At 40.6% G+C, this 16,238-nt stretch overlaps 1 protein-coding gene across 1 annotated transcript; it reads left to right on the forward strand.

Moving 5' to 3' along the window:
• Positions 1-258: 258 nt before the first annotated feature.
• On the forward strand, positions 259-12,331 carry LOC126589198 (NAC domain-containing protein 40-like). The gene is made up of 4 exons (XM_050254401.1): positions 259-596; positions 2,582-2,835; positions 3,234-3,518; positions 11,848-12,331. The coding sequence occupies exons 1-4, from the start codon at positions 335-337 to the stop codon at positions 12,277-12,279; spliced, it is 1,233 nt and encodes a 410-aa protein (XP_050110358.1). The 5' UTR covers positions 259-334; the 3' UTR covers positions 12,280-12,331.
• The last annotated feature ends 3,907 nt before the right edge of the window (positions 12,332-16,238 follow it).

Genomic DNA, 16,238 nt, shown 5'->3' on the forward strand with positions numbered 1-16,238 from the left:
TACAATGTTTGTCAGCTCGCTATATAATCAACTTGATAATGTTAAATCCATCATGCAATGCATTTCCTTCCAATTTTTTGTGATAAACTAATAGATAATTGACTAAATAAACATCCTGCAAAGTTTCAATAAAAATTTACAAGTTTTTCTTACAATTTTCGTGGTTTCCATGTAATTTTTATCGATATCGATATTATCCCGATATTTCCATCGATATTTCCGTGTTTTCAGACTACCGATATTTCCGATATTTAAGACAAAGACGCCAAGAAAAAGCAAAGCACAAAACCCAAACCCAAACCCAACTCTCTCTGTTAAAGCCCTTTTAACTTTCATGTCTCTCTTGCTTTTTCTCGCTAAGAAAAGAAACAGCAGAGAGACAGAGACAAAGAAAGAAGAGATGGGTGCGGTTTCGAAGGAGGCTCAGCTTTCTATAGCTGCCTCTTCCATGTTTCCGGGATTTAGGTTTTCACCGACCGACGAGGAATTGATTTCCTACTACCTGAAGAACAAGTTGGAGGGACCGGTGCCCGGGAAGAGCGTGGAGGTCATCTCCGAGGTTGATATCTGCAATTTCGAGCCCTGGGACTTGCCAGGTTTGTTGGGTTTAACTCATTTTTTTTTGTTCTTCATTTTATTTTCTGAAAGTTTTGATTTTATTTTTCTTCGAGTTTTTAGGAATTGGGTATTGTTTGTGTACTGATATGAAGGATGAAATTTGTTTTATGGTGTTTTGTGTTTGTGTGCTGACAGTGACAGCGTTGAATTGGAGTCAATGTTTTATGGTGTTTTCGAGTTTTTAGTCAATGTTTTTGTCACGTAAAATATGAAAGAGAGATCGTTTTGATTTCTCTAAGATTTCATGTTGGTTTGTACTTCTTGCATATAGATAGGAGGATTGTTTACAGAGTGACCAAGAACCCTGCTAAATGGTCATTTCTCTCCTCCGTCCCCCAAGAGAAATGATGATTTCTCTCGGGGGACGGAGGAGAGAAATGATCAACCTTAAAGATGGATAGAAGCTTAAATTTCAACGTGTCGAAATTGACTCAGTGACTTATTCTAAACCTTCATCCCCGAAACAACAAAATCTTAGTGGATGTGATATCAGCAACAAATGTCAAAAGAAATCTCTTCAGCTCTAAAAATCTGCTAACTTCAACAATTTTCAATAATGGTGATATCACGTATCAGAGCACTAAAATTCAACAAACTATCCGCCTTAAATATATTCAACTTTCTGACCTAAAAATCAACATGTTTTCGTAAGGGGGATAAAAAAAAATGTCATTTCTAAATATAACCAAAAGTAAACAGATTTAAGTTGTAGCAATTTTATCCATCTCAGTTTCTACAGGCCTCTTTTCATTTTAAGCCGGGCTTTAACCCTTGGAACTGCATGGAGCTCACTTCAATACAGATTAGGTCTGAACCTTGGAACCATGAGATTACATGACTACGGTTTCTCAATTCTCTGTTAGTTGATAGGATGTTATTCATGTGAAACTGATAGCTTTGAATAATTTGTAAATAGTTCTTAAACAATGAGAAAGCGAAACTTATTTCAATACTCCTGACTTCCTTTTAGTATGAATGGAGGGGATTCAGTATATAGGTTCATTTTTTTGTGACAGAAAAAGAGTATTGGTGTTTGAGATAGCGTGCAATAGTTTCTTGTGGTAGACTAGTCACATTCCTATGATGAGTAAACCCAAACATGCATGCAGTCACCGTTCCCCTTGGTCTCTAATTCCCATTCCCCACCTATTTTTAATTTTCAAGGTACAAAGTAGAGTGGGACTGCAAGTATATGTTTACATCTGTATGTCTCTCCACATGCAGGTTGTGTTGAACTTAATGGAACATGTTGAACTTATACATATGTTTTGGCCTCTTATCTAATAAATTTTGTAAATGAAAGGGACAAATACTGGAAATAACTTTGTTGCAATTTCTTTGGATTGGAGATGGAATATTGAAGTATAGGCTTTAGCCTAGTTAAAAGCCAACAAAGATGATGACTTTATTTAACTGACAAGCAGACCAAAAAGAGGTCAAATTGATAGATTAATGTATTTGTATGGTTTGGAGTCAATTGGCGTTAATCAGGAATTGTATGGAATGAGGATTTATAAACATTTTAGTTTTGAATCCCTGTTTGAGACAATAGTTCTTTTATCGTTACAGAAGGTTGGAATTACTTGGTTAAAAGAAACTATTTCTTGGGATCCTGTGCCGTTCTCTGCACAAGAATATTATTGGAATTCCTGCACCCATTTTTCTCTCATTACACTATAGATTTGCACCCTACTCAACAATGGCCTCCTACAGTGTATCTGAGAAATAGCACCCTTTACTTGAAAGGCTGAAATAACTTGAATTCATTTTGCTTCCAGAAATTTAATCATGGAGAGCTATGTTGGTTCTCTCTGGTCTTTATTTGCGTAATATGGTGTCTGATTAGCACTACCTATAATATTTGTTTGCTTTATGTGTGGTGATTTCACGAGCCTAACTGTTTAAATTCTCTTTGCAAACAAATAGTTTTTTGCTGGGTTTGACATTGTTTATGTGTTACTAGCTAAATCTGTCATTCAATCGGAAAATGAGTGGTTCTTCTTTTCTCCACGAGGAAGAAAGTACCCAAATGGATCACAAAGTAGAAGAGCAACAGAATTCGGTTATTGGAAAGCCACAGGAAAGGAACGTAACATAAAGTCAAGTTCTAACGTTATTGGTACAAAGAGGACACTTGTGTTCCACATAGGTCGTGCACCAAAAGGGGAAAGGACAGAATGGATTATGCACGAGTACTGCATAAATGATAAACCCCAGGTGACTTTTGTCATTATTAGTTCAAAATATTTTGTTAGTTATTTGGTTTGAACTATCACCATATGTATATTCTTCTGGGAAATGGAAGATTAAATTAATTGCCGTTTCCTCACTCTGTCTTCCCATATAATTGCTGTCTCCTTAGTAATACCTTATTAGAAGCTTCATATCCCGTCTAGTTTGTTATTTTAAAGTGAATGTTATTGGAAGTGAATATTTAGCCACAGACCCGACCTGCTTGGTCATCTGGAATTGGTTCAAGATTATTTACTTGCTGCATATTTTAGTTATATTGAAAATAATTTCTGATTACATCTTCACATTCACTTATGCATTCCATATGTACGCACATGATGATTTATTTTTTGCTTCCATGTTCTGCTTGCTTCTATCTGCAGGATTCTATGGTTGTTTGCCGCCTCCGGAAGAACAGTGAGTTTCGTTTGAATGACACCACAAACGGAGGTTCTTCAAGTCGAACTCCTTTATCAACTATGCAAAATGATGGAAGTGCCGTCTCTGAAATTGGTAATGACCAAGGGGATAAGGTAGTTGAATGCAATTCGAAGAAGTCTACTAGCAGTCATGATTCTCATTCTATTGAGCAAATTGATTCTGCATCCGACTCCTACCCAAAACCGGTAACAGATGCTATGCAGACAGACTCTAATGGCCACCAGAAGGTGGGTTTGTTTAATCTTATCCTTCTTTCTTTTTATTAATTTTTCTGTCATCGTAGTTGAGATTAACTTAGTAGCACCACCTGCAAGTTTACAAGCTAACATTGGGAGAGTATCATTTAGTAAGAAAAGGTACAACAACAACAACAACAACAACAAAGCCTTTTCCCACTAAGTGGGGTTGGCTATGTGAATCCTAGAACGCCATTGCGCTCGGTTTTGTGTCATGTCCTCCGTTAGATCCAAGTACTCTAAGTTTTTTCTTAGGGTCTCTTCCAAAGTTTTCCTAGGTCTTCCTCTACCCTTTCGGCCCTGAACCTCTGTCCCGTAGTCACACATTCGAACTGGAGCGTCAGTAGGCCTTCTTTGCACATGTCCAACCCACTCATTCCTAATCTTATCTTTTCTCGTGAGCCCACACCTCCAACGAAGCATCCTCATCTCCGCTACACCCATTTTGTGTACGTGTTGATGCTTCACCGCCTAACATTCTGTGCTATACAGCATCGCCTACTTTATTGCCGTCCTATAAAATTTTTCCTTGAGCTTCAGTGGCATACGATGGTCACACAACACGCCGGATGCACTATTCCACTTCATCCATCCCGCTTGTATTCCATATATTCTGTCTTCGATCAGCTTAGGCGAAGACTTTTAGATTCCAACACTTCTCTGCAAAGGTTAAGCTTCGCATTTACCAAGGAATAACATCTTGAATTTGTCCTATTAACTCATCCATTACCGATGCAAAAAGGTAAGGACTTAAGGATTGTTGATGAACAAAATCAGTGAGGACTTTGGTACAACATAAAGTATTAAGTTTGTGACCTTTACTAGATTGCTTCGGTCATTAGTGTGGATAGGTATGTAAAAGGATAGAGATAAGAGAGCAAACACAAGATGTACGTGGTTCACCCAGATTGGCTACGTCCACGGAGTAGAGGAGTTCTCATTAATTGTGAAGGGTTTACACAAGTACATAGGTTCAAGCTCTCCTTTAGCGGGTACAAGTGAATGATTTAGTACAAATGGCATTAGAAAATATTTTGGAAGAATGATCTCCTTTTATAGAAGATAGTTTTTAGCCTTGTTCTGACATTGACACGTGTCGTGTTGTGATTGACTTCTGATGTTGACACGTGTTGCGCTGTGATTGGCTTCTGATGTTGACACGTGTCGCTCTGTGATTGGCCTCCTGGTTGAAGGGGAAGCTCCTCGGTTGGGGACTTGCAAGATCCAAGCCGCTGAGTAATCACGAAACTTCTAAGTACCGAAGTGTGGTATTGTCTTCACTTGCCTTATCTGTCTCATAGGTAGATGTGGCATCGTCTCTGGAAGTACTCTTCCTCCGTCCAGGGGTGGTATCTTTAACTGGTGGAGATGCACAAGGTAATGTATCAATTTCACTTGAAGCTTACTTGTAGTTTCAGGCTTGGTCAAGCGCAATACAAACCATGTAATAGGAGTCCCCCAAGTCGCCGAGCTAGGGGATCTGCTGAAAGAGGTGATAGACAAGGTAAGCAATCAGAGCTCCAAGCAATCAGTCCCAGATTAGAAGTTTGATTTTGAGTTCCGGATGATTGTTCTCATTCTTCTTATCTTACAGGCAGCATGAAGGATAAAGAGAAGAAAATGAGATGACATGATATGAGATACCTTTGCCTTTGAAGAAGTAACTTTCCACAGGCTTATTCTTGAACTGGGCTGGAGGGTTTTCTAGTTACCTCCAGAGTATAAGGCCGATTGAAGAATTTGAGGGTCAAAACAAGTCCATCAAATCTAGAGTACGTTCGACCCTGCTGATATGGGATACTTTTGCTATTGACAAAGCAGTTGAAGTATCGGCTCGTGTTCTGTTACGCTTGTCTCCACATGCTTCCTTGTATCCTTCTCACTTGCCCTATCTGTTTCTCAGGCAGATGTGGTATCTTCTTTGGAAGCATAAGTTGTTGAAGATGAGTACTCGAGAGCAATGCCAGGTAAGTAATCAGGTAAGGGGTTCCAGGCAGTCAGTTCCTGACTGGAAGCTTGATTCCAAGTGTTGACTGATTGCTCTCTTTCTCCTTATCTTGCAGGTAAGAACAAGGCCAAAGGAAAAGACAGGGAAAAAGCATGATATGTGATACTCTTGCTTTTAACCCTAATGATATGAGATATTCTTGCTCTGGTGTAGCTTGTTTGCAGATGTATTATCGGGGGAAAAGAAAGCTGAGTATTTCGAGAGGCTTCGTTGGGAGTGGCCTCTCAGATATGAGGAAGGGTTGAGCATTTTTGCAGGTCTGCCTGTCCGTTGAGGATGGAGGTCGACATATATATGAGTCTCCCTAACAACAAGTAGTATGCTATTCCTTTACCCTTCTTGGTCATAGCATTGTAGTGAGAGCTGCCAGCTTCACGTGTTTTAACTCTGTCAGAGTACTTCGAAAAAGTGGTCTGTGGTATCTGGAAAGCTGATGTTGCGTTTGAAGATTACAGACAAGCTTTATCCAAGGAGATCTAGCTCTTGAAGTTGAGAAAGCGATGCCTCTTCGGTTTTCGAACAAGCGATCCTGTCGGGGATCTGGCTTTCGAGATTCGGAGAACGGTGTCTCTTCGATTTTTGAGAAAGCAATCCTGCTGGGAGTTTGGCTCTTGAAATTTGGAGAGCTGTGTCTCTTCGATTTTTGAGAAAGTAATCTTGTGGGGAGTCTGGCTCTCGAGATTCGGAGGGCGGTGCCTCTTCGATTTTGGAGCAAGCAATCTTGTTGGAAGTGTTTTCTCGAATGTGAGTAAAGGTTGGGCATTTTTGCTAGTCTACCTTGCCACGGAGCACAGAGGTTGACACACAGGGATTTTCCAATTATCCAGCAGTGGTGCTGTTTCTTTACCCTTGTGGTTAATAATATGGTAGCTAAACTTTCAAAATTTATGTGTCTAAACTTTGTTAGTGTTGTTTCTTTGCTATTCTTTTACCCTTCTTGGTCATAGCGATGTAGTGGGAGCTGCAAGCTTCACGTGTCTAAACCTTGTCAGAGATCTTTGGCAAAGTTATCTGTGGTACCTATGAGCTGATGTTACGTGTGGAAAGTGGATGACTGAACAGTAAGATTCACGTGCTTTCTACTTCACCAGAAATCTTCGATAGATGGCCCGTAATTTCCGCAAAGCTGAGTGTGCATGTGATAGGTGCTGAGAAGGCTGAGAAAGCAGGTGTCTCTTCGATTTCTGAGATCCGCTCTCGTGGTCTCTGAGCAGCCCAGCTTTTGAGAAAGCAAGCGCCTCTTCAATTTTTGAGATCGGCCCTCGTGGTCTTTGAGTTGCCCAACTTTTGAGAAAGCAAACGCCTCTTCGATCTTTGAGATCGGCCCTTGTGGTCTCTAAGCAGCCCAACTTTTGAGAAAGCAAACGCTTTTTCGATTTCTGTGCAAGCGCCTCTTCGATTTCTGAAGCTCTATCGAGTGCAGATTTTTACAGAGGCTGACATTAAGTTTTAAAGCACACTTGAATCTCCACCAGTAAAAGCTCCCTTCTTGCACATCTATGATCTTGATTTGTCCGACCTCTTCTCTCTTCAACATCTTTGAAAATGTCTGGCCCTTCCGACTGTCATTTTGACTTGAACCTTGGTGAAGAGGCAGCCGCGCCTTCTCCAGACAACATATGGCGCCCATCCTTCTTATCCCCTACTGGTCCTCTTACCGTTGGAAATTCCGTGATGAAGAATGATATGACCCCTGCGGTGGTGGCCAAGAACATTCTCACTCCCAAAGATAACAGACTTCTTTCCAAACGGTCTGATGAGTTGGATGTTAAGCATTCTTTGGCTCTCAATGTTCAGTGTGCAGGTTCTGTGTCGAATATGGTCTAACGCCTATTTGCTCGAACCCGCCAAGTTGAATCATTGGCGGCTGAAGTGATGAGTCTCAAGCAAGAGATTAGAGGACTCTGGCATAAGAATAAACAGTTGAACAAGCTCGCACATAACTATGCTACAAACATGAAGAGGAAGCTTGACCAGGTGAAGGAATCTGATGGTCAGATTTTAATTAATCATCAGAGGTTTGTGGGTTTGTTCCAAAGGCATTTATTGCCTTCGTCTTCTGGGGCTGTACCACGTAATGAAACTCCAAATGATTAGCCTCCGATGCCTCTTCCTTCTAGGGTTCTGTCTAGTACTGAGGCTCCGAGTGATCACCTTCCGGTGCCTTCTCTTTCTGGGGCTCTACCGACTGCTGAGACTTCTCCTAAGCAACCTTTGTGAATGCCCCCTCTTGTTTGTTTATTTTGACTCATGTATATGTACATATTTGTAACTTATCGGAGATATCAATAAATAAGCTTTGCTTCATTTCAACGTATTGTGTTAAATACACCAAAGCCTTCTTCACTAAGTTCTATGAATTTTTCTTTTGTTGAATCTTGTATGTTGAAGCTTTGTGAGTGAAGCATGTAGGTTGAGGTAGTGTTCCCTTAATTTCTCGATTGAGGAAAACTTCTTGGTTAAAGACTTGAAAATCCAAGTCACTGAGTGGGGTCGGCTATATGAATCTTAGAACGCCATTGTGCTCAGTCCTATGTCATGTCTTCCGTTAGATTCAAGTACTCTAAGTATTTTCTTAGGGTCTCTTCCAAAGTTTTCCTAGGTCTTCCTCTACCCCTTCGACCTTGAACCTCTATCCCGTAGTCGCATCTTCTAACCGGAGCGTCAGTAGGCCTTCTTTGCACATGTCCAAACCACCGTAATCGATTTTCTCTCAGCTTTCCTACAATTTCGGCTACTCCTACCTTACCTCGGATATCCTCATTCCTAATCTTATCCTTTCTAGTGTGCCCACACATCCAACGAAGCATCTTCATCTCCGCTACACCCATTTTGTGTACGTGTTGATGCTTCACCGCCCAACATTCTGTGCCATACAGCATCGTCGGCCTTATTGTCGTCCTATAAAATTTTCCCTTAAGCTTCAGTGGCATACGGCGGTCACACAACACGCCGGATGCACTCTTCCACTTCATTTATCCAGCTTGTATTCCATGGTTGAGATCTCTACCTAATTCTCCGTTCTTTTGCAAGATAGATCCTAGGTAGCGAAAGCAGTCGCTCTTTGGTATTTCCTGATCTCCAATCCTCACCCCTAACTCATTTTGGCCTCCATTTGCATTGAACTTGCAATCCATATATTCTGTCTTTGATCGGCTTAGGCGAAGACCTTTAGATTCCAACACTTCTCTCCAAATGTTAAGCTTCCCATTTACCCCTTCCTGATTTTCATCTATCAACACTATATTGTCTGCGAAAAGCATACACCAAGGAATATCATCTTGAATATGTCATGTTAACTCATCTATTACCAACGTAAAAAGGTAAGGACTTAAGGATGAGCCATGATGTAATCCTATAGTTATGGAGAAGCTTTCGGTTTGTCTTTCATGAGTTCTTACGGCAGTCTTTGCTCCTTCATACATATCCTTTTTAGTTTGGATATATGCTACTCGTACTCCTTTCTTCTCCAAAATCCTCTAGAGAATGTCTCTTAGGACTCTATCATACGCTTTTTCCAAATCTATAAAGACCATGTGTAAATCCTGTTTCCCCTCTCTATATATTTCCATCAATCTTCGTAAGAAATAGATTGCCTCCATGGTTGAGCGCCCTGGCATGAACCAGAATTGGTTGTCCGAAACCCGTGTCTCTTGTCTCAATCTATGCTCAATGACTCTCTCCCAGAGCTTCATTGTATGACTCATTAGCTTAATACCCCTATAGTTCATGCAATTTTGTACGTCGCCCTTATTCTTGTAGATAGGCACCAAAGTGCTCTTTCGCCACTCATTTGGCATCTTCTTCGTTTTCAAAATCCTATTGAAAAGGTCAATGAGTCATGCTATACCTGTCTCTCCCAAGACTTTCCACACTTCGATCGGTATATCATCTGGGCCCACTGCTTTTCTATGCTTCATCTTCTTCAAAGCTACAACCATTTCTTCCTTCCTGATTCGACGATAAAAGGAGTAGTTTCTACACTCTTCTGAGTTACTCAACTCCCCTAAAGAAGTACTCATTTCATGTCCTTCATTGAAAAGATTATGAAAATAACCTCTCCATCTGTCTTTGACCGCGTTCTCTGTAGCAAGAACATTTCCATCCTCATCCTTGATGCACCTCACTTGGTTTAGGTCCCTTGTCTTCTTTTCCCTTGCTCTAGCTAGTTTATAGATATCCAACTCTCATTCTTTGGTATCTAGTCGCTTATACATATCGTCATAAGCCACTAACTTAGCTTCTCTCATAGCTTTCTTCGCCTCTTGCTTCTCTCTTCTATACCTTTCACCATTTTCATCGGTTCTATCTTTGTATAAGGCTTTACAACATTCCTTCTTAGCCTTCACCTTTGTTTGCACCTCCTCATTCCACCACCAAGATTCCTTTTGGTGTGGAGCAAAGCCCTTGGACTTTCTTAATACCTCTTTAGCTACTTTTCGGATACAACTAGCCATGGAATCCCACATTTTGGCTAGCTTCCCCCTCTCTATCCCACACACACTGGGTGATTACTTTCACTTTGAAAATGGCTTGTTTTTCTCCTTTTAGATTCCACCATCTAGTCTTTGGGCACTTCCAAGTCTTGTTCTTTTTTCTCACTCTTTTGATATGTACATCCATCACCAACAAGCGATGTTGATTAGCCAAGCTCTCTCCCGGTATAACTTTGCAATCCTTACAAGTTATACGATCCCCTTTCCTCATTAGAAGAAAATCTATTTGTGTTTTTGACGACTCACTCTTGTAGGTGATCACATGTTCTTCTCTCTTCTTAAAGAATGTGTTGGCTAAGAAGAGATCATATGCCATTGCAAAATCCAAGATAGCTTCTCCATCCTCGTTTCTTTCCCCAAAACCATGGCCACCATGAAAACCTCCATAGTTGCCTGTCTCCTTGCCCACGTGTCCATTTAAATCTCCTTTTATAAATAACTTCTCTGTCTGAGCAATTCCTTGCACCAAGTCTCCAAGGTCTTCCCAAAATTTCTCCTTCGAACTCGTATCCAACCTTACTTGAGGAGTGTACGCACTAATCACATTGATGAGTTCTTGTCCTATTACAATCTTGATTGCCATGATTCTATCTCATACCCTCTTGACATCAACAACATCTTGTGTCAAGGTCTTGTCCACGATGATGCCAACACCGTTTCTCGTTCTATTTGTGCCTGAATACCAGAGTTTAAACCCTGAGTTTTTTAGATCCTTTGCCTTAAGACCAACCCACTTAGTTTCTTGTAGGCACATAATATTTATCCTTCTCCTCACCATAACTTCTACTACTTCCATAGATTTTCCCGTTAAGGTTCCTATATTCCACGTTCCTAAACGCATTCTACTCTCTTGAACTCTACCCTTTTGTCCTAGCTTCTTCAACCTCCCCCGTCTAATAGGATCAAAGTACTTCTTTTGTGTGTCCTGTGTAAAGTTGATAGGAGCATATGCTCCCAAACAACTTTGAGTGGAGTCGTTCGAAAAGAAGTTTATATGGCCCCCTTGCTCATTTAACACTGCATTCGGATGCCGATGGAGATACAGCGACCCTTGCTCACTTATCATTGTGCTCGGGCCACACAGCATGCCACTTACGGGTGACGCCCTAGCTTTAGCGCAATTTCGTTCTGGATTCATTTTCATAAGGATTCGACGTAAACTAGGAATGCCGGCTGTCGATTACCTGACGCCCTCCCCCTCCTTTATCCGCGCTTGGGACCGGCAATGTAAGATAAACTTACACAGACGGAGTTATTTAGTAAGAAAAGGTAAAAAAATATAAATTAAACACCATATAGCGAGTATCATGTTCCTTTATCTGGTCGTGCAACTTTTTAGTGCATTCATAAATTTAATGAGCTTACCAATGGTCCCATGCTAATAAATACAACCAACGGCTCGTTTTGTGTCAGATGGTTGTTCGAGAGGGAGTTGTGTTTCCGGTAGTTATGACAGTACCAAAGCCGCTAAATTAGTGTCTTCTAATCCCTGAACTGACATGAAATTATTATATAGCGGTTATGGGAAGGGATCTAAAGGATGGCGGTGACCAGTGACCACCTGCAAGAGGAGTTCAGTCGTTGTATAATAAGTGATTAATCAAATGTCTTTATAATAAGAAGTGTTCAGTCATCTTAGGGTTCTGAACAATACTTTGTCGTTCTGGTTTTTTACCACACTTATTATTCTTTGAGAAATTATCACGGGGTCCAAGAATCCATGCATAACTGATGGTGGTTTTGAACTCTATTTCTATATGGTAGTCCATTGGGGGTCCAGCTCATGAATCATGATCATTGTTAATTACAATTGCAGGGTTCTTATGATGAAGACTTCTATGCGGAGATACTGAACGATGATATAATCAAACTAGATGAATCTTCCGTGCCTGCTGCTCATATGATGCCAGTTGCTGCCAACAACTCAGAGGCTGAACATCAATCTCAACAACATATGCAAGCCACTTTGTCGCAAGCAGTTCCTTTCCAAGGTACTGCAAACCGAAGAATCCATTTGAGAAAGAGAAAGGAAAAGTTTTGTGCAGAATCACAGAACTCTTCCAACTCAGAGCAATCACGAAAAGCTTTAGTGAATAGGATGGACGATCGACATATGTTATTATATGTATTTTTTGTTTTTCTGGTACTGCTGGCTGTGTTTCTATCCAATTTTTGTTTTCCTGACGTTGCTGGCTCTGTTTCTGCTCTCGTTGGAAAGATCCTGGCAAGTCAAAAACATCACATGTAAGTATTTGCAAAAGCTTTCTGCCATGGACGCTAATAGTAGGCTTCTTTTTCTAGACCTGGTTTTGATTGATCCATGTTTATATTCGAGTAAAGCTTAATGATAGAAGGCTTCGGCCCTTTGATCCACGACGTTGGCAAGTCTTCCGTAAGGCCTTGCGTTTGATTCCATTTCTCCATTTTTTGCGGGTTTTTGTCGTGCGATGATCCTCTCCTTAAATCCATTTCTGACTTGGCATCGTCTCGTTCCTCCTCTTCTCATTAGATTTGGCTCCTTTAACCTCTTGCGGATGCTGTGGCTTTCGTACATCATAATTAGGCATCGACAATGACACAACTAGACCAAAAACTTGACCACAAACGAACCACTGCAGAATTTTCTAACAACCTTTGGTGGAGAAGTCTAAACAAATTTTGAAACAAAAGAAATGTTGCAGGTGTAGTGGTAGTCTCCACATTGTCTATTTTCTTTTTTAAATTTCGGTATGGAAAAAATTATAAGAAGTTAAAAACCCTCGTATGAACCTTTTTAGTTCTTTCAATACCTGAAAATTTTCCTTTATCTTCTGGTACCTAATTCGAAATTTGGATGCTCAATTGTCAATGAACGCCCAAGTAAAAAAAAAAACCTATGTAAAGAAGATTGCGGAGATTAACTTTTGTCCCTAGCTCGATAGAAAAATTTGAACAGGAGCGCTAGAAAACTAGCGATCATTGAGGACCTTTAGGGTGTAAATAAAATAGAAAGTATGACAATGGGGTAAACTATAAAAAACAAAAAAAACAAAAAAATAAGTTTCTGACTAGCATGTGGGATCATGATTTTTGGGCCGCCGCCATGTGGCACTAGGAGTGCCCGAAATGGCCAATAATCTCCGAAGTGAGTGGCTCAGAGCGGATCAAGGTTTCAAACCTCACCCACTGGGCCATAATATCAGACAAGGCATTCTAATATCCTCGGATCAGTGGATGGTGTCCGCCCCATCGAGGATGACCTATTTGTCCCTTTCGTAATCAAGTAATCAACTCCGGATTGCATCCCAATTAAGATTGTATCTTGGGTTCAATATCACACATCTCTCATCTCTAGCCCACTGCTTGAATGCAAAGAGTCTTTATTGACTTGATTGTCGGAGAATCCTTGGCCATGTTTGTTCGATTAAATATGTTTTAAATGAAGGGACCTAATAAAACAAGTCACACATTTAGTATTGGATGTAAATCTAAATTTAATCCAATGCTAATGGATTGTTTAAGAAGGAATCCTTTTGTGTATGTTCGTTTATATAAATTAAGTTATCTAGAATTGTTGATTGTCCAAAACTATTGAGTCATCAACAATAAGCTGATGGATCTTAAAGATTGTCGATCGATCAAAGACAAGTTAATGGGACCGATATGCATTCGAATCAAGAAAATCTAAATGTGAAGTTTTTCTTAAGGTTTTGAATGAATGCTTAGTTACAACAAGGTTAGTGGGAGTAATGTCAAATTTTTGAGAAACATAATTTTAAAATGAAGTGTATTTGATAGACTTGGTGAATACAATTGTTACTTAAAATGGCAAAAGGTGACATGGTCAATTTTCAAAGTATAGACTTACAATTAGACTTGACATAAATGAAGTCAATTGAGATGGACTTCGTGATACAGTTAGGCTATATCAAGTATGTTATATTAGGTAACAAACCTCAAGTGTTGAAGATTTGTGAAAGCATTTCCATATATATGATAGAAAACTACTTTCATTATCCTTATAAAGAATATGTCACAAAATCACAATGGTACACATGTATGGACTTGTGATGTGATATCCAAAAGTGAATGACCATCACGGAAATCTCTTTGGGGTATTACTAAAACCCAAGATCAGAACCAGAACAACTGATTGAGTATAGCTTTTTAGAAAGAAATGTTAGAGTGAGACTCTAGAAGTGTGCATTTATTTAGGTAATAAACCCAAGTGATTATAACCCACTTAAAATGGGACTTCATGTTTGATGAAGTAATAATCATATGAATGTATTGCAAGTATGGTACTAAAATGGTCTCAAGGTTGAAGCAAAGTTTGTATAAAGTATACAAATGAAATATATATCGATATTTTAAGGTTTTGGAAACTACTTCAAAAGGTGTTTCGAATATACGGAGTTCATACACGCGAGCAATGGACAATCATCCCTCAATCAAGTTAAAAGTGCCCAAATAGGTATTTATTTATAACCTCCATCCCTCATCATATCTTCTCCACAAGGTAACCCCCAAAACATTCTTTTTAAATTATGTTAATTAGATAATTAATGAATTTCTTACCTAATTAATCTATTAATGGCTAATTAAACTACCAATTACACCCAAAAAACACACAAAAGGTCGGTCACCTTCTCTCCCAAGGGGGCCGGCCATGCCTTATATATTCTACCTCATTTTCTCTAAAAAGCTAGGTCTTCACTCTTGCTAAACACTCAAAATTCTCCAAACACTTTTCCCTCAAAATTCTAACTTTGGCATCCAAGGTTCTTCGGCCAAAGCCCCTCCACCTCTTGGTCTTGACCTAAGGTGTTATTTGTTTTGTAGGTGCGATTTTGTCCAAGAACAAGGAGGAAGATATTTTCATCCACAAATTGGTGCTTTCATTGAGAGTTAAGTCCCACACTTATAGAAGACTCTCGCATCCAAGGTTTTTCTATTTTCTTGTCTATTTGTAGATTTTTCGTACATTTTTATTATTAGAATTTTTTTTATTTGCAAAAGTTCTTTGATTAAATGTAAAAGAGAAGTACAATGGCTGGAAATTTAGAAAAATTCAACAAGTGAAAATTCCAATATTCAAGAGATGGGACCGCGGCGATCCACAAGGCTAAATGTGACAATAAGTGGAGCGGCACCACCACCATGAGTTGCCACCACGGGAACCACCGCAGTAGCCATCCACGATGAGGTCCATGGTGTCACCACCACGGCCCGAGCCATGCCATCTAAGCAACCCCAAGCCGTGCCATCCAAGGCCCACGGCACCAAAGCCACAGCCCGAGCCATGTCATTCCAAGCCCAACGCGTTGCCAAGCCAAGCCCTAGCTTGCACCCATATGCGCCACACGCCGAGCAGCCCACTCCCGTGTCCCAGTCTGCTCCCGTCGAGTAGCCCACTCTTGTGGTCCAGCCTGCTCCTGCGGCCTAGTTTTCTCCTGTGGCCTTCCAAGCAGTGCAAATTGATCCAAGATTAGTTCAACCATCCCGACTCCAAATTTCCAGACCGACGATCGAACCGGGAGCATTTTCATCACATTTTTCTGCATATTTGACATTTTCTAACTCAAATCTCGCGCTCGGAGTCTACCACACTTCCACTGTTCAAGGAGACACATTCCATCCAAGCTATTCCAACCTAAATGGAGAACAACACTTGTTTCGACAAGTCATATAGTTGACAAGCGCCCTAGCACAGCAGACGACCTTGGTGAACCAGCTCTTGGAGCGCACTGAGATGCAACGTGCCCCAGACGAGGTATCCTGAAGTAGGACAAGGGCAAACAAAGAACCTCTCCAGCAGCGTCCCGGCAAACAGCCACTCGAACAGCCACAAACCGAGATTTCAGGCAGTGTACACTCCTAATTGGGCCCCCAAGATAGAGTATACTCTCATCTTAGCGCGCAGAGGAACATGTGCTCTTGACTAAGCCCACGGACAAGCATAAATTCACAGTTGAGGTCACACTCTGATAGTCAACTTGAGCAACTTTCCAGGCGAAGTGTTTATTCGCGGCTAAGCCCGTAAAGAGCATCCTCCACCTCACATCGGAGTAGGCAGTACGACGAACGGAGAGAAGTAGTCACTCAATCTTGCTCAAGTTCAACTAGTAGCCTGCGAAGAACTTGCTCGCTTGCTAGGAATGCACCACACGCACCACATTCGTGACATAAACAAGCCAAACACATGGAACAGCAGCCTAGACCAACAAG

The sequence above is a fragment of the Malus sylvestris genome, chromosome 11 (assembly GCF_916048215.2).
Source record: "Malus sylvestris chromosome 11, drMalSylv7.2, whole genome shotgun sequence".
NCBI lineage: Eukaryota > Viridiplantae > Streptophyta > Magnoliopsida > Rosales > Rosaceae > Malus > Malus sylvestris.